This window comes from Perca flavescens, chromosome 22 (assembly GCF_004354835.1).
Source record: "Perca flavescens isolate YP-PL-M2 chromosome 22, PFLA_1.0, whole genome shotgun sequence".
In the NCBI taxonomy this organism is placed as follows: Eukaryota; Metazoa; Chordata; class Actinopteri; order Perciformes; family Percidae; genus Perca; species Perca flavescens.
The window spans coordinates 19,228,819-19,256,574 of NC_041352.1; the positions used below are offsets into that span (position 1 = coordinate 19,228,819).

The 27,756-nt window shown below is 38.9% G+C and overlaps 3 protein-coding genes and 1 long non-coding RNA gene across 9 annotated transcripts in view; 3 read left to right on the top strand and 1 right to left on the bottom strand.

The window, feature by feature from the left end:
- Positions 1–11,272, bottom strand: part of dnajc13 (DnaJ heat shock protein family (Hsp40) member C13) — a 33,552-nt gene extending 22,280 nt beyond the window's left edge. For 4 of the 5 annotated variants that reach the window (XM_028568839.1, XM_028568837.1, XM_028568836.1 and 1 more), the window contains exons 1-4: positions 11,221–11,272; positions 6,676–6,756; positions 1,295–1,370; positions 473–622 (exon numbers count right to left, since the gene is read on the bottom strand). In XM_028568839.1, the coding sequence (XP_028424640.1) occupies positions 473–622; positions 1,295–1,370; positions 6,676–6,756; positions 11,221–11,246 (333 nt within the window). In that variant the 5' untranslated portion in view covers positions 11,247–11,272. Of the gene's footprint in view, positions 1–472; positions 623–1,294; positions 1,371–6,675; positions 6,757–9,873; positions 10,041–11,220 lie in introns of those variants that run through there. The other variant, XM_028568838.1, reaches the window with a different exon arrangement.
- Positions 9,348–18,341, top strand: lztfl1 (leucine zipper transcription factor-like 1). Of its 2 annotated transcripts, none has more exons than XM_028568842.1 (10): positions 9,348–9,380; positions 13,199–13,323; positions 13,471–13,665; positions 15,374–15,428; positions 15,888–15,962; positions 16,069–16,134; positions 16,219–16,296; positions 16,587–16,763; positions 16,939–17,042; positions 17,314–18,341. In XM_028568842.1, exons 2-10 carry the CDS (start codon positions 13,247–13,249, stop codon positions 17,330–17,332), a joined length of 846 nt encoding a protein of 281 aa, XP_028424643.1. In that variant the 5' UTR covers positions 9,348–9,380; positions 13,199–13,246; the 3' UTR covers positions 17,333–18,341. The 2 variants fall into 2 exon arrangements, with proteins under 2 accessions (XP_028424643.1, XP_028424641.1); XM_028568840.1 differs by lacking the exon at positions 9,348–9,380 and adding an exon at positions 12,599–12,900.
- A 575-nt stretch (positions 18,342–18,916) lies between these two features.
- On the top strand, positions 18,917–22,142 carry LOC114549449 (uncharacterized). Its single transcript, XR_003691549.1, has 2 exons — positions 18,917–19,130; positions 20,945–22,142. It is a non-coding gene; the product is annotated as an uncharacterized LOC114549449 (long non-coding RNA).
- A 2,613-nt stretch (positions 22,143–24,755) lies between these two features.
- On the top strand, positions 24,756–27,719 carry ccr9b (chemokine (C-C motif) receptor 9b). The gene is made up of 3 exons (XM_028569556.1): positions 24,756–24,970; positions 25,124–25,182; positions 26,310–27,719. Exons 2-3 carry the CDS (start codon positions 25,129–25,131, stop codon positions 27,348–27,350), a joined length of 1,095 nt encoding a protein of 364 aa, XP_028425357.1. The 5' UTR covers positions 24,756–24,970; positions 25,124–25,128; the 3' UTR covers positions 27,351–27,719.
- The last annotated feature ends 37 nt before the right edge of the window (positions 27,720–27,756 follow it).

The window sequence follows — 27,756 nt, forward strand, 5'->3', positions numbered from 1 at the left end:
CGCCACAGGCCCGCTGTGTTGTCCCTCCTACAGCAGCCTAAACGCACTACCCCCATTCAAAATGAATGGAAAGGCCTGCTTTTTCGCCAGACTGTCGGACAGCCGACACATAAGAACATTTAATTAGTTCTATGGGGAAATACCTCCTCCTCCTCGCCATTAGAACACATCAGCATAATGAGTTTATTTCTTCACAGTAACAAACTATCTGCTGATTCATGTTTCTGATAAGCACCTACAGTGAGTCAAAGGGCCTGTGATTTGCAAGCCCTGCATTCCCAAACAGTGCATCGTACATTAATTGACTTTGCTTCAACAACACAGCAAAAATGTGCAGCTGTGACACAACTAAAAAGTGTGGCTCAGCCACATCAAACACCACTTCTGCCTACAGCCTTTTAATAAATATGTGCATGAGGTCTGTTTAGTCATTGTGAATGATGGGGGTGAATTGAAGAGTGTTTGTCCTCACCAGTGCTTCTGTGAGCAGCTCTGTCCGGTGCTCTGTTGAGAACTTCAGTGTTTCAGACTTCTTGCCGCTGCCTTTGCGGAATGTAAGGTTGAACTCTGTTCCCTGACCTTTTCCTACCGGACCGATACCACATATGTCCCCATAAGGCCACTGGTACCACAGAAAGCAACAACACAGAGTTATAGTCACACACAAGCCGTTTGAACATAAAAAAAGAAGATGTTATGGCACTTTAAATCCCCTTTTTGCATATATAAGCAGTATACAAACATTTAATAAATAGTTTATTACACATTATGTAGTTCTACTGTAAGCAGATAAAAGTGTTTATTATATTATTTATTAACTCCTCCTGTGAGCACCCGTAAATAGAGGCTAATGTATGAACAGGTAATGAATGACAAAATAGTAAAACACAGTTGTAATGATATAAACTATGTCTTTATAAGAGAAGTTATAACTGCTGACAAATACTGTATATTATTAACAGTTACAACAATGTGTGAACATGATGCTGTGAACATGCTGCTATTTTCTGTTCGGCCATCAAAAAGTGATGTATTCAGTAATTTACATATTCAGTGTAAAGACATGCTCTATGTGCATATAAAGGCTTGTGAAAATTACTGCATTTCAGCATTTAGCAAAAAGAGCAATGTGCTTCAAATGGATTTTCACTGGTCACATCAAAGAACTAAGGACAACACATGCCACAAGCGCCTGTTAGGCACTGATAGCTACAGAGGAGAAAAGGATGCTGAATGACATTCAGAATGACAGAGTAGATAGAGTTCCTCTACGACAGGCTGCATACACACTGACCTGATTTGTTACTTCTAGCGTGGCAGGGTTGTAAGTGGTAATGCCATACGTCCCCACTGAGAAGACTCGCTTGTACCTGGAACACAGAGATGGGATGAGTCAGAACCACAGCCTTCCCATCACCAACCGCCCATGGCAGCAACACTACAACAGCACCGGCAGTCGCAGGCAGTTGCATAACATTAGCAGTGAATATGAGGAAGAAGGCTCAATGTGTGGCGGTCCCACAAACACGTGGGGGTTAGCTGAAGCCAAGCTAACCGATCCAGTTAGCCCCGATTACTTGGGATCTCAAATATATCTCATTACATAAATTATGCTCCATTACATATGCAGGATGGAGTGCGAGGAAAAGTGTCCATTTGTAGCCCTCTGAAAGCTAATGATGATCCAAGGATAGGTGACGTCACTGGGGCTTGGTTAAGTGACGATATCATCCTCATACAGGTTTATTATGTCAGTTTCCAGACATTTTATGAGGTAATGGTTGAGGTAAGGCACACACAGGGTGAAAAGATGAGAAAATATTATTAACTGCCACTTTCAAAACTGTGATTGAAAGTCATTACCATGCAGCCTTAATTCTCACCATTCAGTATTGACATGTAATACCAGGCTTAAGCAATGCAGCTATGATTTCTTAATATTACCATTACTGCTTGAGAGCTACTCTTTCTATGCATTTACCACATTAGGCCTCTCAGTGATTTTAGAATGAAAGGTCACAACTTATCGTACGTTAACAGTTTGTCAATGAGTCACCCTTTGATTCTAAAACAACTTTTCATCGGAACTGTGGTGAAGAGTGGGACTTTCTCACACAGTAGGAAGGAAGTCCAAAATTCAATTTTGCCAATTTTTCTTCATGTCACGCTGAGTGCATGCAAGTGTGTGTGTGTGTGTGTGTGTGTGTGTGTGTGTGTGTGTGTGTGTGTGTGTGTGTGTGTGTGTGTGTGTGTGTGTGTGTATGAGCAGGCAGGCACGTCTGTGTGTGCTTGATTGCTGTGTGGGTTGCAAACAGTTTCAGTTGGCATTTCTGCCCAATTCATAGCATTCTGCCTGCTGTTTGATTTGAAAAAGGGCCATTTGAGGGTTTTGGTTATGTTAAAACAATGGTTGGGTGAGGTTTTTAGATTTGTGTCAGTGTTAAATGTGTTTATTATTTGTATCTGGTACACATGCATGTTCATCTATGTACAACATGTTCTTTTAGCACCTCCATAGCACTATTAGCGGGCACACCGAACATGCTGACTAGGCTCCTTTCTTTCTTGCACATCCGTCATGACTGGGTAACATTAAGAGGTCTGGTGAAGTTAACGGCTAATCCTATCAAAAAGCAGAGTAAAAGGAAGTAACATTGAGAGATTACTTCCGCATAATGCATTCGGACTTGTATACCGAGCACATGACTAACATAAACAGACAGGTCAAGCAGTGGCCTGAGGCAAGGCCGGAGTGGAATATTAGGTCCAGGCACATCCTACAGTCAGTCCTTCTTTTTTCACTTATCCAAATGTCACATCCATTTTTGTGTACATTCCCGATTAGATAAGCCTTTACAAATGTACAAATGACTTAATTCTACTCTCACACTGAAGTTTTCTTTCCACTATTCTCAGTTTCCGTCATCTTGGGCCACAAAGTCGGAGACCACAACTCTGTCCTGATCTCAGGGTGTTGTCTCTCTGAAAGTCTTGACCTTAGTTAATTATTCATGCTCTGTATCCCCCTCCTTAATTCTATATTGGTACAAAGGCAATATCCAACCCTTAGCTTACATTTTGATTGAATGTCTTTTCCTTTGTGACCTTCACAGACACATTCCTTTGTGACAATAAAAAAACACTGTTTTTTGTTTTGTAGATGCTTTGGAAATTTGACTGCCTACATGTAGGAAGGTAGGATGAGATTAAGGTGAATTTGGGGGAGTAAATTAGTATATTTATTATAATATGTAGAAATCCTAGGAATTTAAATAACCATACCAGTGTTTTGCATGTTTTGGCTAAAACAAATCATGTACGCTTGATTTTACTGCTGATTATTTTACAACTCATGCTGCTGTGGTTCAAATTTTCATTCATACAAAGATATGAAAATCAACTAAGCAAAGACTTGAAACTACCCTAGGCAAGCACCATGTCTGCTTGGATTTAGTTTGTTTGACATAAATGAAGAGCAGACGTGATGCTGATTTTCATACAAACTGGAATGGATGGAAAACAATAACTGTCATGCTTGTAGAAAAGCATTTCCAAAAATCTTAATTACTCTGGTACAGTATGCCTTGAACAATGGCCAAAGTAATGTAAAAAAATGTGCAATTTGTACTAAATGGTCTAAAACAGTGGAAAGGTCCTTTAACTCTTCCATAAAGGAAATAAATGAGGAGAAAAGAGTGATATAAACAAGCTTTACAGGTACAGTTCACACCACAGATATAGTTTGAGCTAAGTTAAAGCTTACTCTTCATTCAGTCGTATTGTACAGTATGTCTTTACGGCTTTTTCTTCCACTCCAAGGGTTTCATAATCTATCAAAGTGAGCAACTTCCTGTATCTAACTTAGTACACTTAACCACAGTTTCTCCTCTTTAATCAAAATTTCTCACAAAGAAGACTGAGCTAATGATTTGGTTGACTGCATAAAAAGCTTGGACAACACAACATAATCCACCCGTACAAGACTCAACAAACACTAGACTTAGACAGAGATGCAAAGAGTGGTATGATGGGAATAAGTGAAAATATATAAGACCATGTTACAGCCCATGGTATTTACTGGTATGTAAAACATGAAGTATAAAGGCATTCAAAGAATATTCAAAGATGATTGTGATTTGCATTGTCATGCTCTGAAAAAGTGTAGAGAAGTGTTGTGCTTGAAAACTTAAATGACACAGCTAAGACAATCAATTTGTCAAAAATCACACACACGCAGCACAAATCTAATACTCTCTACAAGCTAGAGTCACAAGACTTGAATTAAACATGAACACAGGCACATATGGAGGGAAAAAGCTGCTTCAGTAAAGCAAAACTACAGCAAAGTAAAGATCTATTATAATTGTAACTATTGTAGAAAAGTGTCGGGGGCAGGATCTAAGGGTAAAAGAACAAAATTCCTTTTTACATATGGCCAAAAGGAGAGTGCCAATTGCAGACGAGTCTAATTAAAGTTTACTTTTGGAAACATGGTCTGTATTCACAGTGAAGAGCTGTACTCCTTTCATCTGTGAAACTGTACCGGTTTAAGTCTGACATGATCCTGTGGCCTCTATCTGAGGCCATGGTTATTTAAACCTGATATATTTTGCTTTGGCTAACAAGTATGTTTTTTAATTTTATCTATCTATCACTCTGGCAGAAAAACGACAATGCATATGTATCAAATACAATAAATGCTATGTTTTAATGTTAAAGACTAAATTAGTTGGTAAACAATCCAATAGTTTTTGTGATTTACTACCCACTGAAGACAAAAGTAGCCCACAATATCTGCGGTTGGTATTGAAGCAAGATGAAAGAGCAGGATGTCCTGACATGACACCTCTTTCTCTTTCTGTTGGCCTATTAAAGCTCTGTGCGAGTTGCAACCTTTTCATACAGCATACGGGCAGATGACAAAGATCTACCGAATTGCGTTTGACCCATTCATACGCTGCTGTCAAAAGTTCATTTCTAGTTGTCAGCATTTGTACACGAGTGTCTGCAACTGTAAGTTAAGCTTCACTGAGAAATCACAGAAATGCATTACAGAAGCATAAAATTAGGTTTCATTTTCATTTCTCTCTGCTTACTCGCTCTCTCATGGTCTCTCCCACTCACTCATATTGTCCTGTGCTCTCATCTTTCTCGCTTCGGTGAGTCAGCTGAATGACCTTCAAATGTTATTATCAATAAATTAAGTTTCCATCCCTAATAGAGATGCCTGTTCAGTGAGCGACCCATGGTCAACCCAGCTGACATGCGTCAACCTTTTCCAATCCACCATCTTTAACGGCGCCACTGTGTCGTTCTGAATGGGGTGTTGGCCTCCACTGTCCACCACGCATACATCGACACTCAACTCTGACGGACACTTCAGGAAGCCTTAGCAGGATGAAGCTCTGATGATGGCTAATGCTTTGCAGCCCTGCTTAAGTTACCAAAGGCAATGGCAGGCCTTAATGGGACACAGACATTTAGAAAGCAGGTATTGGTAATGTGATCCCACTGGCTCACTGCTCAAACTAAAACCTGTCCATCCTTTAGCTTTGAGGGTAGGGTATCGTTTGGTTTTTTCTGTTACCGGTGCTAAAACGATACTTTTAAAACGGTGCCGTTGCCTAAACCAAAATATATATATATTTATAATGTATATAATATAAAATATATATATATTTTTTTTTTTTTTTTTTTTTTTTTAAAAAGGAGCACAAAACGACAGTTGGCGACATTAAAGAACGGCTTTTTTATTGCTAAGGCCATATGATCAAAATTAAATGATTAATAATGTAATCACAATAACTTACAATTACTTATTTCAACAGTAAATTGCTGGTGAACGACAAAAAGAAGCACCAGATGGGAAAAGGGTATTTTACAATAACTTTGAATGCACCACAAGGCTGGCGAGTTTCAAGTGAATGCACCGTCTGTATTGTTTTTCTGACAATAGCAGCTGCGGACTGTTACGTCCCGGTGTTGGAATCCTCTACAGGGAAATACAGTCACACTTTACACCGCTTAATGTAAGCTGTCAGCATTTTAACCATTGTGTTTAAGCCAGCTACTAGCTAACGGTAACGTAGCATCCTGTGCAGTGATGCTTCTGAAAAGAAAAGAAGAAAAAAAAGTCAGCCACCGAAATTTTTGTTCTTATTCGGTCTCGTTACTACCGTTTACATCGGAACCGGTGCCCTATTGGCACCGCGTTTCGGTACCCAACCCTATTTGAGGGCCAAGGATCTACATCAAGTCCCATCTAGTTTTAGGTGTGTTTTTTTTTTAATTTACCTATAATCTATAAAATGAAAACAGATATCCTGTGCACTAGATGATTGTAGACGTTGGGCCATTCAGACATAATGTTTACAGCATAGATACTGTATGATGGCCTTATTCTCCTGTAATGTATTCTACCAATTCAAATCTATTTGTGTCAATACCTCAAAACATGTTATAATAAGGTCAATATGACAAAACATTAGTGCTGATGAGTGACAGTGGTCTGAAAACCTCCTATCCCTGGCTAAGATAAGGAAGTCAACACAATGGAAGTACTGAGTCAGGATTTTTAGCATTTTCCCAAACTGTCTTTAGGTGATTAAGGGAAGGGTTTAGGTTAATGTTGCCATGTAAACCAATGCCAAGAAGATGTGGAGTTGTGTGGCTTACTTTCCCCTCCAGGAGTGTTTGGTAGTGTAGAAACAGGCCAGGTCTTTGTTTTCTTTGACGACATTCATCTTTTCATAGGACCTACAAAACAGAACAAAAGTTATTATGACTAGAATAAAAAAGCAATCCTTTTACATTTTTAGCGCAGAAAAGGGTTCAGAAAATAAATAGGTGGAAGATGTATATTTGAACATTACTTGAAAGAAAGTTATATTTTTAATCACACAGCAGAGGGGAAGAATGATAACCAATGGCTCTCCATGTCTCAGTTAATGTCCGCTCTATAAGAAGTCACCACATACCGTGTACCTTCACAAGTCATTACTACATCAAGTTTATATAGTACACATTCCAATATACGGCAACACACACTTCACACAGTCCTTCAACATTTTACAGCTTGAAGGGAGAGACTCCCACCAGACGCTCCCTCGGCTACAGAACTAATACAGAGTAAACAGTGATTATAACAACAGAGTAATCCATGAGCAGTCCATCGCTCCATGACTGGCTGATTCTTCACTGTCATTAGCTCAGCTATGAACCGTAGCATCAATGCATGTGGTAGCACATGACTTCTCTATTATAAATCACTCTTTGACACCCTCACTCTCTCCTTTATGTATGCATTTTCACAAACTCACTTTGTATAGAGGCAAATTTAAGGCAACAACAACTGGAATACAACCTGCTCAGCAAAACAGAGAGGAAAGAAAGGGCTTTCATTCCAGCCTGATATCACAGGCACAAAACAGTGCACCAGCTGAGCAGCTGTCAAAAAAGTCTGGCGCAAAGCCAGTGTGGCCTATTGATCGCTATAGACAAGCAGGGGTCTTAGTGCTTTGGCCCATTGAATTATCTGAATGAAAATTACAGGTTACCAAGGATCCACGTTCTTGTCACTAAATCTGAAGTTTCCTTTTCCAACTAGGACGAACCACAAAGCATCGGTGGGATGATTAAGAGTGATGCTCTGTGACAGATTTTGAACAAATTAAATGAAAGGCAAAGCAGTCAACAGAGCAGAATAGAGTAAATTGAGGGAATAACTGCCTCTCCTATCCTTAGTGCAGTAAGTTGCTGGCGGTTGCAATGTGACAAGGGGAACCTGTGTCAGCATTTTGCCAGGATCCTGGAAAAATCTGACTCCAGTGTTCCTTCCTCTCCATTTCAGTGTTTGGCTGAAACAGTGGAGAACAAAATAGCCCCAAAATGATGGAATCCACCATTCACCGAGCGGACAATTGTCTGGTGTTCAGAGAGGGCATGACGAAAAATACAAGCTTCTTTCAGGGGCCACAACACTGGACAAGAATCTTTAGACATTAGCCAGTGTCGGCGTCTCAATAATTGATGCCTGTGCTGGAGAATCAACGGTGCAAGGAACAGTCAAGAGCCAAGTTTTTCATCAACCGTTTTTTTTCTTTTCAAACATGCATTTATGGAGCTGCATAATGAATCTAATCCAAAGCGGGAGGGCTGATGGAATGCACAATAGAAGATGTTAGCAGCAAGCAGCGCACAGTGTGCTCTTTGCTGCTGCAGAGGGCAGTGCAGTTTTTATTATATTACAGGGTTGAGAGCTGAGATGAGTGTAAAAAAATAGACCAAGGCAGATTGCAGGATTGGGTCATGTGATTACCCCACCGACCTTTTCCTGCCTAGATTGCAGATCAATAGCAAATTATTCATGGAATATCCTTGACTGAGTTTAGCAAAAAAAGAGAGAAAAGTAAATAGGGGGACTGTGAAGTACATATAAATGGAACCAGTCCTAAAGCAAAGCACACAACATTTGCATGATAACTTGTTCCTGACAGGTCACACAACTTTTTAGAAACTTTAACAAGCATAGCTTTTGGTGATTGCTAACCTATTTGGGACCGTCAGTACAATCCATATAAATAAAATGAATTTAAAAAACCCACTTTTATTAATCTGGTACAATCCCATATATGTATATTTGCTTTCTTCAACCAAGTAGCACTGCTAATAGGGTTGTATCACACCTCCAAATGGGACCCATCTTAACAACGGAAAACAAACTTTCAACCATATTCTTGATTAACTAGACCAAGCCACAGTTATACTATAAGTATAGTATAGTATAGTGCTCAGTATTGCTGTGTGTTTAAGTCTGTTTTCTACCCGGATTCTCACAGCTGTTTGGAGAAAAAAAATGTGATCACCTGTTTTCTTTTAAAATGCACAATATAAAGAATATGAAAACTTCAGCATCAGCGTGGGTACAAGGGTCAAACGATCATCTGCAATTACATCATTATATGGCTTATGGCCCTAACCATTTTTTTTTTTTTTTTTTTTTTTTACACCTCCATTTAACATTATGTTGAACATAAAGGTATGACCATACCTGAAATAACAGTACAATGATAGCTGAGCATTATAAAGCAATAAAAAAAGACATCTACTGTACAGGAGGCATCTGGGCCTTCAGAATCGCATATGAATTTGATCACATATTATCAGGAGCCTTGCCATAGCCAGAGACATAACGGGCATATCATGCTAGTTTCTGCAATGTGGATTTCTTCTTGGAAGCTGCTGCACTTAAGATGTGTTGCAATGTCCTCCCTTTATTTGCCAATTACATGAAGCAATCTCTCTGCTAAGACGGGAACTTTACGGTCAAGCACTGTAGTAGGAAGGATAAGATTCAATGAACCACTTGCTGGCAAAAAATCGTATGTACTTCTGTAAAATAGAAAATACATGAAATGCGTTAAAATGGCTAAGGGCGATTCTATAAATCCATTTGAGGATGTGCGCTGGGTCCCGACCTGTCAAGTAAATCCATGACAAGCAGCATTAACGTTAACGTTATCTGAATCCCAAGCGCTTAGCCAAACTCTGCTTCATTGCAGCGGGCCTACAACTGTCTGGCTAAAAACAAGCACGACAGCACCGTTTCAATGATGTCGACACTGCTGCTCCTTCTAACTAGAATAACAAATAGTTCAGACATTAATTTTTTCAGCGTTTGTTTGGCAAATGCAAAAAAGGGGCTGTGGCAGGCTAATGTTGGGTTAGCCACAAGCTAGCGGCTAACTAGCACATCACTCACACAGGTTTTGCCTTGCAGCAGAGCTAGCTAGTCGCATTAGCCGCGGGGTTCAACCAAGCAAACATGGAGAAGATGGCTTGAAGACAGTGGCAGGTGGTAGCGGGTGCATTTACCTGTAAAATCGCTAACGGGTATTAATCGTAGCCGTCCCTCAGCCCCCCACCCTCCTGATTGCGACCGGTGCTTCTCCGTTTTCCCACTCTGATGCTGTAGGTGCTCAGTTACGCCGTATTCCCCCCAATAGGGCTCAGGACGCTGCCATATTCCTGATACTAAAAGTGACCTACTGCGCACGCGTGAGGCCTGCCTGTCATGCGGCTGTCAGCTGATTGGTTTGTCGGGACGCGGAATTATCGAGATGCCGACCCGAGATCTGTTCTTCTTCATTTCCTTCAGTGTTTGTATTGATACATACAGCCGAAACTGACCTCGGAACAGTTCTTTTGTGCGGGGCTGGTCCTAGGCTGGTGCTGACTGGGTTATCTAGTAAAATCTTTAGTTTCCATTTGTGCTCATTTGAAACTAAAGAGTGAATAAGCGACAGTTTAAAAAGTTCAACAAAAGACTCAAATATAGACTGGTTCGATTTTGTCAGTCTGCAGCTTGATAATGATTTGTGAATTGATCTGATGAAATGGAAACTGAATTACACTATTTCTACATGTACTACACCTGTGCATATTTTGCTTCTTGATAGCTATAGAAGATTGTAAAAACACTTCAATGCCAATTCAGCCTGGTATTTTTTTTTGTTTTTAAATATTTTTTATTCTTCCAAGTAGCAGTAGCCTGCTGGGTAAAAAGGATACACCTGGGGAAAGAAATATTATTGTGCCCTCTAGGGACACCAATGCAGCAATACCACTGCTATTAGAATCAGTTTACACTAGTTTAGTTTATATGAAGATTGAGAAGACAAACTGGCCACACAAACACACATACAGGCACATACACAAATTTGTGCCATCAAAGTCAACACCATCCCCTTTGCAAAATTTATTTCCTGAGGTTCACCGTATAGCAATACATGTCAAATATGGATGTTTGTATTTTGTCCTATCCTTCCTACTACAACAGTTTACTTAAAATGCATCTGTCAACCGCTTGTCATTGCTTTATTATTTATTACATATTAAATTGTGCTCTCATTCAATTGGTTTCTTTGCATATTTCTGCTATTGCAATGACCTAAATTCTTCTACAATCTAATATCTTTGACAGTTTGCAAAAATATAGTTCATAGACCAGCTGCAGATATGACATCAACACTCACTAATTTTGGTTCCACCACAAGAGCTATGTGAATAATGAAAATAACCACTATGCTCTAACTGACCACGGTAAAAAAGCAGCACCAACAAATGAGGAAAGTAAAACTGAGGAAAGTAACCCTCCAGAATAAGGTTTTAACATTGTGGTTAAAGTGGTCTAGTCCCTGTCTCAAATTGTAAGTGACTCACCGTGATTGAAGGTAAAGGGGAAACATCTTGGTCTGTGTGGCTGACTGATGTTGCACAGTGAATTTGAGCAGGCCGGGGAGCACCAAATGGTCCCATTTTGAGGCATCTGATTAGGTGAACAACCATGTGCTGCCTGTTAGTCTAATTTAATTACAGCGAGAGAAAGAGACATGAGGAAGAAAAGTTTCACTAAACGGATAGTGATGTCCTTTTGGCTTCAGTGACATATTACAAGTAGACAGTGCAACAGAATCTCTTAAGTTTTTATTTGGATCACATGGAGTCAAATTAGTTTAGCTGATGGAGAAGCAGCCATGATGAGTCCCATCAGTTAATCAATAGAAACATGCATTAACAGAATACTAATAGCTGGGTAATTGTGTAGTAAATATGCAAATATAAACAGTTATATGCCTAAACTAGTTTACCAAACTGCATTATCTGCAATCATGACTTTAGAGAGATATGGATGTGGAAAATGTTTGAAGATACAAAAAAAAACCCAGTATACTTCAAAACAGACTGGCAGTGGTTTAATGTGACTGAGAGATGCAGTCAAAATTGGGCAAGTCAGTGTCAAATGTAATCTTGTTTTGAGCTTGAGATGTTGAGATCCCAATCTGAAGCTTTATTATGAAACTATTAATTCACACTAGGGCATGTGATATACACTTAGTGTCACAGAAAAAGGCATACGTGGGAGTGTAGATTATCTCAGTGTGAACTGCTGATGAGGAGCAGAGGCCTAAATCTTCTCAGGACCTCTCACAATTCTAGCTCAATACGGCCATCTACTGCTTAAAACTTTACATTGACAAACAGGCCCAGTTTGTTGACATAATATTCATCTTGTACATTTAAGTTAAATTATCTTAACCTTATTGTACCTATAACCTGTAAGATCCTTGATAAAATCCATAGCAATGAATGACCAAATAGTCGGACCTGGTGGTCATCATGTTTTGACAAAAAATATAAATGCACCTTTTTAAGAATTACCCCTTTCAGAGTGACGAACTGTAGATATTTTTGGACAAACATTTTCGTCAGAAAACATGTTGGCGGACATTTACGGAACCTCTGGATTTGATATTGCTAAGTGCAAAGTTGCCATCCATGTACTATGGCAGGATATTCTATTAAATAAATATTTACTTAAATAAATTCAAGTAAATAAATATAAAATAAATTCATATTTGCATTGTAAACTATTTATTAACGTATTTAATTACAATTAAGTGTCTATATGTATGTATATGCAATTTGGCGATTACGACAATGTAGCCGCATTAAGATATCTTATTTTAGTAGTCCTAAACCATATCACTTTTGGTTACACGTTGTACGTAGCGCAGCTGAACGCACCTCTAGTAACCAAGGCAATGACGCTATTCTCCGTTACCAAGGCATTCTGAAGGCAAACACTAGCTGGATAGCTAAGCTAGCCAATCTGCCAGATAATCTTATAGCTATGATATAACCCCCGTTAACCTCTTCACCGAGTTGAAACATATGTCTTATATAGTTTACTAGAACCCTCGAATCCAGCATATTACCATTAGCTTCTAGTCAGTTCGCTACGTGGCTTAAAATTAGAGGCCACCCATTTTTCTTTTGGATCATATCAGTCTACAAGCTAGCTAACTTAGTAACGTTAACGTTAGCTGCACAGCCACCATGGTAAGTAGCTGCGACCATTTGCTGTTTATGAGTAGCCAGGCCAACTGCTTTTACTAGTCTTCTCGCTCTGTTTTATTCAAAGACGGGTAGACAGTTAGCAAGCATCCCCATAGATAGCACGTTGTATGTGCAAGCTCATGTGAATAGGCCGTCACATATTAGCTAGCAGGGGGAAATCTTCTTTAGGTTAGCTTATAAGCTAGTTGTGGTTTCCATTACAGCTTCTCTACTTCTCTGTCCATCTTTCATCTTTGGTGACAGTCTCTGTACTAGTTTTTCTCTTTTTGTCTCCATGTAGGCTGAATTTGGGTTTAATGAACACCATCAGAATGAAGTCATCAATTACATGCGATTTGCACGTTCAAAGATGGTCCTGAGACTGAAGACTATTGACTCATGCTTTGAAGAACTCAAAGATAGCAGGTGACTGATCATACTTAAGTTTTTGGTATCATTGTTTGTATGGAAATTCAACTATATAACAAATGTATAATACAACAACAAAGTGTTCTTCAGTTCAGATATAACTGTAATGTTAATGCCTGCATGCACGCATGTTTCCCTCTGAAGGCTGGTGGAGGAAACCTTCACAGTGGACGAAGTGAAGGAGATGCTGGACGGGCTGCAGGCGGTGGTGCGTGGGGAGGTGGAGATGGAGCTGATCAACACAGCCCACACCAATGTGCTGCTGCTCAGGCAGCTCTTCTCCCAGGCTGAGAAGTTTTACCTTCGACTGCAGAGTGATATCTCAGAGCTGGAGAACAGGTGAGCATTGAGGAAGGAAGCACATTCAGGCTTAGATAATAGACTAAAAACAACCAGCAAACATTTGACGAAAGGTTACACAGTCAGATTTGCTCATACAAGAGTACATCATGTTCTCATTCAGAATTCGAAACGCCTCCTAGTCCTAAAAGATCATATTTATTATTTATTGAGCACAAATGTATATCTTGTTTATACTTTTGTGCACAAGAAATCTCTTGTAAAAATGTCAAATTAAAATGATGTGACAGTTTAAGGTCAAACAGACTGCCACACCAAAGTAAGACATGACCTAGGCCTCTAAACATACAAGACACCTTCATGTTCATGAGAAAAAAAAACTCCTCCACTTTGAACCACTTCCTCCTTAGTACTGTTTAGGTTTAGATCTTGTGCATGTTACAGTCTATGCCAGGCAAAAAGGTCATTTCCCAGCTGCATGCTTGTATACACTATGTGAATTACAATGGTTTCCTTTTTGCAGTTTAGCCTGAATACCACAACTTCTGCCATTTTCTTACTACATTTTAAGGTCAGTTCACCCAAATTACAAAAAAAATGATTATAATTATTATCATATTTTGAGACTTCTGTCACCAGTCCAATGCAACAGAGGTGAGTAGAGCTGTGAATGTTGATGAAAGCATTAAAGAACTACAACCCTGAATCAAATTATTCAAATAAACCTTTGGTGTGTTGTAGCCTTTCAACAATTCCAACTGCAGAAGTCTCTGAGCTTAAAGCTTTTCTAACTAAAAGTAAAACTTTTTGCATTGCTTGTTACCACTAGTTTTTTGTGAACTTTAATCCTTGCATTTGGCAATATTAAATGTGTATTGTTACACATTAACAATAGTTTAAAAATGAAATGTACTACTGTTTCTTTAAATAAAGTGAATATATATATATATATATATATATATATATATATATATATATATATATATATATATATATATATATATATATATATATATATATATATATATATATATATTTGTTTTACTGTCAATGATTATTAGCAACTCATGTTTTATAAGTGCATACTTTTGAAGTGGTGAAGTCGCACAAAGTTTGTGCGACTTCAAAATTTATCATTGTTATGCTCCACAGGGCATGTACCCAGGTTTGAATGTACTTTTGTGATATTCAGGTGAACTTCAACCAACTTCTGACCTCATGTAACCTTTCACCTTGTTAAAGCACTGAACATGTTTTGGAAAAGTTCTTTTGTTTGTAATGTGTTTTACACGGCTCAGCCCTACGTGACTGATACGGTGTCTAAAGCAAGGAATACGCCCCATGTCACGGTCTACGTGTGTTCAGCTGCATTTTAAAAACCACATTATGCTTTTCAGAGAACTGTTTCATTCGCCACAAGCATTGTCTTATAGCCTAAGTGCTAAACTGCCATCAAGAACAAGGGTGTTCATTTTCCTTTCCAAAGATATGTAACCACCAAATAGTAGAGTATTGTAGTGTCAAAAAAACCAACCCATTGTGGTATCAAGCTGACAGCTGTGTGCAAAAATTGTACAATACATAACAGGTTTAGATTAGATATTTCTTATTTCATGGGCAAGGGTTCCATTTATTCTTAAAATGTATAGATCATATTTGATAAGATTTCAAGCTTTTTGTATTCCTTTCAATGTCATGTTCTTTATTATTCCACCATCCAATTCTTTGCTCTTCTCTACCCGTATAGGGAGCTGTTAGAACAAGTGGCTGAATTTGAGAAGACTGACTTTAAAACCGCTAAGGTGAGTGTAATGTGCCGCTCTATCACATGTAGAGATTCAAACAGAATCAATATTGCTGTCATTAATCATTATTAATCATCGGCTTCAAAGGATATTTACATCCACATGTAATTCAGTAGCTAGAGAGCAGTGCAACGTTCCTGCACACTTTTAAGTCGTTGTATATGTCAGGCCGCCTGCTCCTCACACTTAGCCGTGCAGTTTAGAAGTCACACATCACTGAGGTTGACCTGTGGTTCAGTCACACACGGTTAAAGACAAAAACAAAATTCTAGCTGTGCATACCTTTCCTAAAAGGCATAAACTCGTCACCTTCACATTTCTAAGAAAAGCAAACCAGATATGTTTTTATTTTTTCCGTTAGATCTCGTACAGTAATAGGATGGTACACTATCGCCAACACGTTTTAGATCAAGAAATAACAACTGTTCTGTCTAAAAGTGTTTACTTTATTCCCAGATAAACCAGGAAACAAGCAAGCCCAAGCTACTAGCACCACTGAATGAAGGTGGGGTGGCTGAACTTCTTAACAAGGTAAAAAAAAAAATTGTACATGAATTACATATACAGATACATTATAGAAAGTTGTGCCCTCATGTATTTATACACTACTTCACACCAATCTTACATATTTCTCCAGGAGATAGCGAGACTACAGGAGGAAAATGATAAACTGAAGTCCAGGCTGCGGACTTTAGAATCCCAGGTATAACAATTAGTTTGACTTTTTTTCTTTTTAAACATTCAGTAATTTACGTTGTTAACTCTGTGCTTTGATTCATTTTCTTAGGCAATGAGTGCACTGGATGAGAGAACTAAGGCAGAAAGAGCTCTGAAAGACCTTCAGAAGGTGCAAGGTGAACAGCAGGTACTGTTTGGACTTGGTCTAGCAAATCTTGCACTTTCTTTTGTGACATGTTGAGTTGGCTTTCCATTTTACCACTTTTGTTTTATTAACTTTTTATTTTGTTGCATCTGAACATTTGCTGTCATTTGGTTTTATCTGCCAACTTGGACCTCGAATGGTATGTATCCAGCTGACCAAAGTGTTGCTGTTGTCTGTCACTGTGTATAGGAATAGGGTTTAGATTCCGTAGTAATAGCAATGATTGGCATTTATTTCATCTGAAATTGTATGTTGTTTTATTTCCCTTCAAGCTGGCTGCTCAATTCCAGGAGCTCAGCAGTCTGGAGGACACAGTAGCAGCTCTGAGGGAGGACTATGAAAGGTCTCTTAGTGCCAAATCTGCCTCTCAGAAGGATCTGCAGGAGAACCTGATCTCTGCCAAACATGAGCTTCTGCGAGTGCAGGAGCAGCTGTCGTTGGCAGAGAAGGTACGCCACTGTGGTGTTTACCTGCATCTGACCGTCACCAGCAATGTCAAGTGTTAATCAAATATCTTTGTGGCAGATAAACTTAATATAACCCAGTTATTGAGACCGCTGAGATGGGTGCATTTAGCTTCTGTGCAGTTGTTTTCATCTGTTTGTGTATGCGTGTGGTGTGCAGGAGTTGGACAAGAAGTTCCAGCAAACTGCGGCCTACCGCAACATGAAGGAGATCCTGACCAAGAAAAATGAGCAGATCAAAGAAATTAGAAAGCGATTGCAGAGGTGAGCTTTCATTATCAAGTGTAAGACAATGCAATTGTCATCAGATACCGCTCGAATGTGCGATTCGTAAAGACGAATGGCTGTCTAAAAAACCATGATAGGTTATGAAAAAAATATTACTACAGTACTGTAAAACAAGCAAAAAACATTGTGTTGCCCTTCAAGTTGAATCACTTTTGTTTTGTTTTCTTTTACTTGTAAAATTGGCTTTCTTACAAAGATGTTTGTCTAATTTTTGGTTTGTAACACTGTTGTTGCTTGTCTGTTTCAGATATGAGCCCAATGAATGAGTGCTACCCAAGACGGCTGGTTTAACAGGTGTCCAGAGGTTAGGACAGGACCAAAATGTATGACTGTGGTTTGGACAAGAAACCATCAGTTCCACTGCTGTAAGACAAGAGAGACAGAAACAAGCGCTTCCGCAAGGAATTGTTTATTCATGCTTTATCTGGCATCTTCAGAAGTTATTGGCTTTAGTGAAGAGTGTGAGCGGGGATGTCGGCAGTACACACAACTGATCACACGAAACACGTAGTGACAAATGATAGCCTTCTTCAGCTGTGCTTTTTTTCTACGTCTCAGTTTTGGAGCTCACTTAAAGTAGCTAGCAGACTTCCCTCAGTGCTCTATGCAATTATTATCATGTCCCTGTTTGAAGAGGCCTTGTCCATTTGCTGAATTGGACAGATTCGCACTGTCTGCCTGAAGCGTTAGTCTTATCTATTGGATGGTTACAGGTGATATTTAGCTTTCTAGCATTAGGTAAATGATTATTGATATTTTTATCAGTCTTAATTTTAGCAGCTGAGCTGAGTTAGACCCAAGCAGATCCCAAGCCAGTTTGTTTGTTAATAGTGAACAGCTTCAAATTAATGTTTCCCGGCCTTCTGAGGTCAATCCTGCTTTCATTTGTTACCTAAAGATTTAATAGAATTTCACACAAAAATATTTCCAATGATCTGACATTCTGTGAAAGTCTGATCATCGAAAATATATCAAAATGGCTGAATTAATTTTTTCTGCCACTGCATATTGAATGATGTGGATAGTGCTCTAGAATGATTTCCCTACTTCCCTACACAAAGGGCATAGAATATTTTTGTCTGGAATCTTTAACTGTGTACTTTTCGTATTGATGTGGGTGATGGAGTGTAAGAGAAAAAAACTAAATGAATATATACATGATGTTCATGAAGTAATGCTCTTGTAGAGTATGATACATCTACCCTATAATACACTAGATGTGCATTTGTTTGTATTGTGCAAAGTATGGGGAAATAAAAGCTGTTGAAAAGTAAATATGTGGCTCATTTTTAGTTTAGTCATAATCGTAATAATTTCTTTTTTTTTCTGCATGTTCGAGCCTTGTGAAAATATCAGGCTGTAATATGACCCGTGAAGGACTGGAAACATGTCCAGATTCTCCCTCCTATGGCCCACTGCATGCTGGGATAGGCTTTAGGGTGCTGTGAAACTGATAAAACAATAAGGAGGCAGAATGAATGAATAATTTATGATAGATTTAAGACTGAATGAACATCATTGTGTCTGAAACTGACTGGTTCAACAAGGGGGCGCCAGACTGCAATAATGCACAGATTACTTAAATATATGCCTCTCCTGATAAACCATGATGGGAATGTATGATTGATCTCAATGGCAAAATGTGGCCTCAATTTGTGCAATTACTGTTTACAACATATGCAAAGTTTTAAGAGGATGTGGACTCAGAAGAAGATTATGGTGAGCTGTTTTTTTGCAGTGTTGCTTTGTGTATTAACCACTGTGTGGTTTTACAGGCCAGTATGTATGTATAAATTCTCCAGTCTCTTTTTTTTTTTTCAAACATATTTGTCATTTCCTCCTGACGGGCTCTAGAGCTCTGAGGAGAAAGACGAGACAAAAGGAAGAAGGAGAGTGGGTGATTTGTCCATTCCACATTGGGAATGAGGATAGCTTTATTCACTGAACCTCCAGGATGCCCCTGATACCTCAATCATAATGAGAAAGGTGGATGCAGACAGTGTGCAGTGGTGTATAAACAGTGACTTCAGCAACATAGGGGGAGACATTTTTAACAAACTCAAGGTAAGATATGGCATTTTTTTCCCTTTATTAGTATATACATTTACTAATGTGTATGCAAAAATAAAGAAAAAGGTGGATAACATGCAATCCCCTGGAACCGATCACTCAGATCGGATTTTAATACCAGGTGAAGGCAGGGCCCTTGTGGTAAATTGTATACAGTATGTGTCAAAACAGATGTCCTGGGCTATCAGATAAGGCTGCATGAATGCCCACTACAGTAAGCAGGGCTATTATGATGGTATCTACTATATTACTTAATGCTGAATCGAAGAGATGATTGAAAAATGTAATAAAATAAGACCAAAAAACTACATAAGGAAGCCAGAGAGTCACACAAATGATTGTGAAAGACATCGTCCAGCTGTTTGGTAATACCAAATTTCTAAATTAGTACTGTTTCATCACCTGCGCTTACACAATGTGGTTGTGTGATCATTTTCTTCTTGAAAAACACATTTAATTACTTCATCTGCTTCCTCAGCTGAGTCTCGAGAAAGACCTCATTTGTTTTTGCCTTGAAGTGGATTGAGAAACAAAGTGGTCACCAGCCAATCACCCGTTAACCCCCCCTTGTTTTCAGTGAAACTCTCTAAGCCACAGTCTGTCCTGACTTACACCTGTGTTGTTTTTGCATTATGTGCCTGAGTTGTATGCGTGGTGTAAAACCGGGGAGGGGACTAATGAGAAAGCACATGTGGAAGGCATACAACACTAAAAACAATTCTTTAAACCCTTTTTGTTCTGCTGTCAAAACACGAGAGATAAAACGTGACACATGTATGAAAAGAAATATAATTCCACATCCATCTGTTTATTCCTATACCAAAATAAAGATCAGGAAAAACCATGTATTATGTTGCCTAATCATACATGTGAATTTAAATTTGTGTGTGTGCTTCTTTTTTCTATTAGTAGCAGCTGAAGAGAAACCGTCATGGGAAAACTGCTGATAATTTCAGATAGGATGCAAATGACGAACTGTTGTCTATCAGTGCATGAAATAAATCACAGCGAGTAGGTATACACAGGAAGTGGTGAATAGTGTCTCTCGATACCAAACTCAATCTCTCGCGCTGCTAACAGCAGCGACAGTCACAGTACTTTCCCACAATATGGGGCAACTGTTAATACATGTCAGAGAGAGTGATGTACCCATTTACAGTAGCTTCCTGCTCACATACAAGGCATCAAAGGGGTTTTCTCAGTTTCACTAGCAAGACAAAGAGCTTCAGTTGTTTGGTTCTTCTCCAGAATCACCAAGCAGACATTTGCGTGCGAGAAATAACACAGGTTCGTGAATTTAGGTGATGTCAAGAGTATTGTTTAAAAACAATGATGGTGAGATTTTCAGAGGAACAAAAGATAGCTTTAAATCTCGTGGTCCTTTATTACAAATGCACATTGTGTGGTCTAAAGGCTGCTGTGTTCTGGGATTTGAGTATTTCTCTCAGTATCAATATCACAAAGCTTTAGAAAGAAGTAGAGACAGACTACACAGTAAACAGTATGTTTACTTATTTACTTGAAGTGAGACCACCAAGACTTTCTTCCCTTTACAAATGAAATGTTGAATTCACAGACACACAGACACACACACAGATACATTTATCTATACAATGGACTTGATGAGTCTTTTTTACCTGTGCAATTGTTACTCTATGTTTAACCATTTAACACTGTTGCGTAATTGTCTATTGAGCCCACCGTGGCGACTGTTCATCGAAAGTTATATGGTCTTCAGTGACCCCAGTACAAGTAGATTGCACCTTTGTACCTCTTTATTCAAAAATGAGAATGTTTTTGTGTTACAGTTATGATTTCTGGAAAAACTATGGACCTTTAGAAGGGTGACAAGGGCAGCTCAGTCCAAGGTGGCCGGTTCAGAACCCGCATGAACCAAAGCACGGAGTGTGGACTGGAGAGGTGCTCCTTTGAGCAGGGCACCGAACCCCCAGCTGCTTGGAGTGCCAACTATGTGGCTCCGACACCTCTCAATTAATGCATGTGCATGTGTGTATTGCAGGCCTCTGTGTGTAATGTGTAACAACAGGGTGTAAAAAATGGAATTCCTCCACTGAGGGATTAATAAAGTGCTTTTTCTTCTAGTTGAGATTGTTCCTTCAACTGCTCTTTCAACAAAAGAGTCAAGGATGAACTGCAAAGCACAAATAGAATATTTGTGGTTTGTTTTTCCACAACGGATCTTTTGTCTCTGTTTCCATCTCTGTGACTCACCCTTTGGTTCCTCAGCTCTACCTCCTGGCCAGCAGGCCTTGGCTATTTCTGTGTGTTGTGACATGACAGGCCCACGACAGTCTGGAGAAAGTAATAAATGTTGTAAATGGTTATGTGAGTTCCCAGCTACCAGGGGCTTATCACTCTATAATATGCCACTTAGAAAAAGGTGGCACAGCCTGAGATAAACAGGTCACATCATCAATATCAGATGCTAAAATGCGCATCTGATATCTGTTAATCTTGATCTGTGCCACCTTTTTGTAAGTCCCTTCTGAGAATTATTGCTCAATGTGTTTAGTTTTAAATCTTGTTAAGAGATAGCATATCTACAACATTCAGTATACTTTGAGTTCAGCAAATGACGCAACACTCAAGCTGACTTCAGTGTCATTTTAGTGCTTATGATGCAGACCTAGGTAAGATGGATATGATTAAAACTGCTGAAAGAGTTGTGTGGTCTATTGTTTGAGGTGACGATGCAACTGGAAATGTGTCATCATTATCGACATTATTAACATAATTTAACAACTATCTCAAATAAGCACTGTACAATGTGAACATTTGTGAGTGTTGGTCTTACTGTTTCAGGTTTGAGTCAGCATATTCACCTCAGAGACCTCATATGCAAATCATGTCAAAAAAACACTCACTTTTGATGCAATATGAAATTAATTTTAGATCAAAACTATAACAATGCATCACCACTGCATTTCCTGTTTTACACTGCACTATTAATCTTAATGACCTATAATAAATGTGTTCCTATTTTGACTGTTTTTCTCAGGATAGTGATTTGAGGCTGCATCATTAGACTTTATTTTTATTATAATGCCTTTTAATTGAGATTCCGCTACATTTGAAGATGAAACATACAATATGCTGGACTAATTAGACAGACTAACGTGTTCTCCCATTTGTCATCATGCACTGCAACCTGTTGTGAAGTGAAACCAGACAGCTTGAATCATCCCATACAGGTGACTAATTCATGGATTCTCAACATTTTCTCACCATTTTAGGCCCCAAACTTTTCACTAACCCAGCACTAAGAGAGCTGTCAGGTCATATACAGTACATATACGTTGACTTATTTATGACAGCATGACGGAAGCTCCACATGAAATTATCATATATTTCAAAATCTGGATACATTTAAGAATTCAAGTTATATAGCACAGAATACAGAATATAAGCAAGTCGTAGAACTACATGCAAATGTCATATCTGTGTTTTGTGACCTTGCCATTGGGACCTTTTTGTAGCAGAGGATTGTAATAAAGGCTTCTGTATTATTCAGGGGCGTAGCACCAGACCCTGGGCCCTATGCATAGGCAGTCCTGATGGGCCCCCATGTTCCTCAACATATAGACATTATAGCCTATTAATTTATAATTACATTAATTAAACATGTTTTAAATTAGGCTGTTATAATGGTGTGTTATATGCAAACAGCATTGCTAGTGTAGTTTATTTATTTAGCCTTTACCTCAGATTACATGTATAACCAAATTATCATTTGAAAGTGTATGCTCTTTATATGGGTTGTCTCAGTTTGTTTTAGCACTATTCATACGTGACTGTGAGATGATAAGTGCTTAGTCAAATCCATTTTGTGTAGTAAAACTGAGGTGATTCAGCACAGTTACTGTGCAGGTTTCCTGTCCAAGAATTTTTGTCATCCAGAAGTGATGATAAAAGCATACAAAGTCAATGATTGAAGCTAAGAGCAGTGTATATTTTTTCATTTGTCTGATACAAACATAACAATATGCATCATTGCAAAGCATAATCAGAGTCAGAATAAGCCATAAAGTATTCATTTTTTTAAAACCGGTAGTTCCCAACAAACCTCCGTCTCTTTGCAAAGATTAAAAACCTCTCAGTCTGCTACTTTCTTAAACAGCTTGTTCCCAGAAGGAAAACACTCATCTAATCATGACACAGCCGCTTCCCCCTACTTCACTGTGATCAAAACCGAGAAACGCAACCTGCATTTGGTAGAAATGAAAAACACACTCTGCATCGAGTGTTCACGATACAGTATGCTAAAAGTAACATCAGGCCAGGATGTGAAACTGTGAGATAGCACCTCACGCATGTCTTTCAGAGGGGCTTCACAAAACAGCCCCACAAAAGTAAGACACACTACAGGAAACACAGCCAGAAAACTGATTTAAACACTTCAATTTCAAAACTACGTCATTGCTGACTGTGTAAACTTAGACTTTTTTTGTCACTTTATTCAAGCCCCTATTTTTTTTACATTAAACTTTGTTTGGCTTTAGGTGATGCAGGTGGTGTAACAGGGAATTTCAATTTTATGTTGTCAGTGTGGTCAGCTATGTGACTATTTGTCATGATATCCATTTCCCTTTACTCTTGGCAATACGAATGAACTTTGGATTTCCTCATCTTCACAAGAAAGAGCTTGTTTTTTCAGAACATGTCACATGAAGGCCTTTTAACTTGGCAGCAATTGACACTGTAACATATACAGTATGTGTTGTTTTTTATAGTGCAGTGCCTTTGCTCCTGTATGAATAACTGGAGTCATACAGTTAAATTGGACTTAGCTTAGCATAAACACTGGAAACAGAGAGAAACAGCTAGCCGAGCTCTGTTTAAATGTATTTAAAAATCAGCCTCCCAGTACCTCTACAGCTGACATATAAACTCCTCATATCTTATTTATTTAATCTGTAGACTGAAGATGCAAGTAACTTCATTGAATTGCGATCTCTATGCTAGGCTAAGATAAACCTCCTGGCTTCATGCTTACCGTACAAACATGAGCGGTATTAATGTTTTCATCAAACTGTGGACTTATTTTTTTAAATGAACTTTAACAAGTTGAACGTCTCTTTTTTGATAAAATGGGATTTTCCAAGGCATATTTTATCACCCCTGACTTGAAAGAGAAACTCCCAGACAATTGAAAACTCTCATAAACTTCCCTCACACTGTTTACACACATATTTATTCAGTAAGACCTTTTAAAAGGAAAGATAATGGTTGCTTGAGCAGTCATTTTAGACCACACTGCCTGAGCTTTAAGCAGCATGAAGTACTCTGAGACAATAAGGTTTACAACATCTCAACATCGACTACATCCTCGGGTTTTGATCTTTAATTACACCTCACGGTTTTCAGTTTCATGCATCACTCATCTGTGGTGTTAAGTGCTCCACCTGTGTGTACAAAAGTGTGTTAAACTTAATCGGCTGTGAAAGAAATGTGGGTGTATTGTTTTGGTTCTAGTTTGGTGGCCATGGTTCAGTGAGTTAAGTCTTCAAAAGTCACAGCTTCCCCTATAAAAACTACCACAATGTCACCACTATTCAAATATCACACAATTGGAAACCTTTCAATTGATGCATGTTTTATCTATATAGAAATTTAGGGAACGAACTATACAGCACCAGCGGTCGTATGTTGTTTTTCTTCTGCAGACTGAGAAGGAGATATGTATCGGCACGTGATCCTGTGGTCAAAGGGAAACCATATAAGCAAGTGAACATGAGTCTGGTTTTCAAAGTTACCAGTTGTACTACACAGACAAAGAAACAGAACTGCGAGAACTACATCTAATCACTGAGTGGGTAAGTGATTTATTGTAGGCTACTGGTAGAAAATAGACAGGGCAGTTACTATTTAACATTTAAGCTTAATTTCCCCCATATGGTATATTATACGTTATCATTGTTACATTGAGGTTTTGATGTGATATACTAATGTCATGTGTTTCTTTGTAGATAACATGGAGGAGCCATTTACAACATATATGACCACAGAAACTGATTATGCTGAATCTGTACGTATTTATTTGATACCATAAGTGAAAACAATGACACAGTTACAAAGAAAATGTTGATGTCTGTATAGATGCTGGAATAGAACAAAGGTGACACTGACTCACCATCGCACCTTTCACATCTGTGATTTTAGTGCATGGGTGTTTGTTTATGCTGTAGTGTTTAAAGAATGCTGTATGGTAAAACTTAAAACTCTGGTTGATTTGTGAACAATGCCAGGTCAGAGCTTTTTATTAAATATGATGTATTTGGTCATCTTTATGTCGACAGTATGTTTATATTTTTGATTTCATGTTCAGGGTACAGTAGATTTTAAATCTAAAGCAGACATCTGTAGGATACTCAAATGTCACATTCATAGCCGCATCAGCATCAAACTTTCCATTGTTTGTAAGAACCTAAGCCTCAGCTCCAGCCCGCTGTTTATCTCTGCCCTAAATCTAAACTTGATGCTTCTTGGGTAATGAGTTCTGCTGCGGGCCCCTTTCTGAAGCCCCTCAGGATCGTTTACCCCCACCGCCCCCCACCCCCAGGCTTGGATAGCAGCAGGAAGTTGTGCAGTAGTGTGGTTTCTCCTGTACAGACACAACACCTGCACCTGACAGCAGTTTTTATGCACGCTCTGGTTAGCTTGTACATCACCAACAGCGTTTGATGTCATATCACTGTATTTCTACTAGAAGCATGTTATGTTGTGAAACACTGACAGCAGTGCGTGAGTTGGGTTACAAGGACAGAAGAAAAAAAACACCTTACAGGAAATGAAAAGTGAGAAGTATATCTTTTGCCAATGGTGAAGTAGATATTTTTTCTTAAAGTAAAAGTAACAACACAACAGTGTAGAAATACTCTGCTACACACATTCAAACATTTACTTTTAGTTAAAGTACAAAAGTCTTAGCATCAAAATATACTTCACAATGTGAAACTACTCATCAAGCAGAATTATAAGTAAGTATAAAGTAGCAGAAAATGAAAATATTCAAGTAAAGTACAAGTACCTCAAAAATTGTACTTAAGTACAGTACTTGAGTAAATGTACTTGTTTACTTTCCACCGCTGTCTGTTGCACAAAACCCTATTTAATACGGCATCAGATAATCAGTTTGTCTTTGTTTTATTGCAGGGTACTTCTGACTACCCAGACTATAGTTCAGATTGGCCTGAAAACACGGGCATGTGTGACAGAAGCTGGGTCAGGAAGTTTCGTGGACAGTATGAACCACCTCTCTTCTGGATCATCTTCATCCTTGGCGCCGTGGGTAATCTGATGGTGGTTTGGATCTACACCACCGTGCGCAACCGCCTGAAAACAATGACCGACGTGTACCTGCTAAATCTGGCTGTGGCTGACCTCCTCTTCCTGTGCATGCTGCCCTTCTGGGCTGTTGATGCCACCAAGGGCTGGGACTTTGGCATCGGTCTCTGCAAAGTGGTATCAGCTGTCTATAAAATCAACTTCTTCAGCAGCATGCTCCTGCTCACCTGCATCAGCGTGGACCGCTACATTGTTATTGTGCAGGTCACCAAGGCCCAGAACCTGAAGACAAAGAGGCTGTTCTACAGCAAACTTGCCTGCCTGGTTGTCTGGTTTGTCTCCATTCTCCTGGCCCTACCTGAATTTATCTTCGCCCAAGTGAAGGACATATCCTGTACTCTGGTCTACTGGAACAACAAGTACAACCGGACTAAGATTCTGGTTCTGTCCCTGCAGATCTGCATGGGCTTTTTCCTTCCTCTACTAGTTATGTGCTTTTGTTACTTTGTCATCATTCGCACACTTCTGCAGGCCAGAAACTTTGAAAAGCACAAGGCCTTACGTGTCGTCTTTGCTGTGGTGTTTGTGTTTGTTATCTCTCAGCTTCCTCACAATGGTCTGCTGATAATGGAGGCCACACAGGCGGCCAATACTACCATCACCGATTGTGAAACTGTAATTGGTTTTGATGTTGCTGGACAGGTAGCTAAGACCCTGGCATTCACTCATGCCTGCCTAAACCCATTCCTGTACGTCTTCATTGGAGTGAGGTTCAGAAAAGACCTCCTGAGGATTGTGAAGATGTGTGCTTGTGGTCTGGGCAAAGGAGGGCTCAGTAAAATACAGGCAGTTCCCAAACGTCCCTCTGTCATGTCAGACACTGAAACTACCCCTGCCTTTTCCATATAAATGCACATTTTCCTAAAATCCTTTGACCTGAGCCTATAGTTCAACATATATTATTCCCCCTTTTAACATTTACTATATTTTCATTTTTTTCCAAAATGCATTAATTGCTTCTAGCAGAGCACTGACAACATTTTCAACTTTCAAAGCAACAAAAATCTTTTGAGTTTACATTCATTACATTCATATGCTGACAGTCACAAGCACAGTTTTTCTGGAGTCACTGTATAAACTGTACATTTGTGTAAATACTGTTGTTGTTGTTTTTTTAAGTGTTTGCATTTTTACATTTGTTCCATCATATATTTGTCGTGTGCTGCTGTAACTGAATAAAAAACTATTGTAGTTTTGATTTTCAGTCAGTTAAGAACATCAATTAAAAATGAGAAAAATCTAAAGTCTTCTTCGT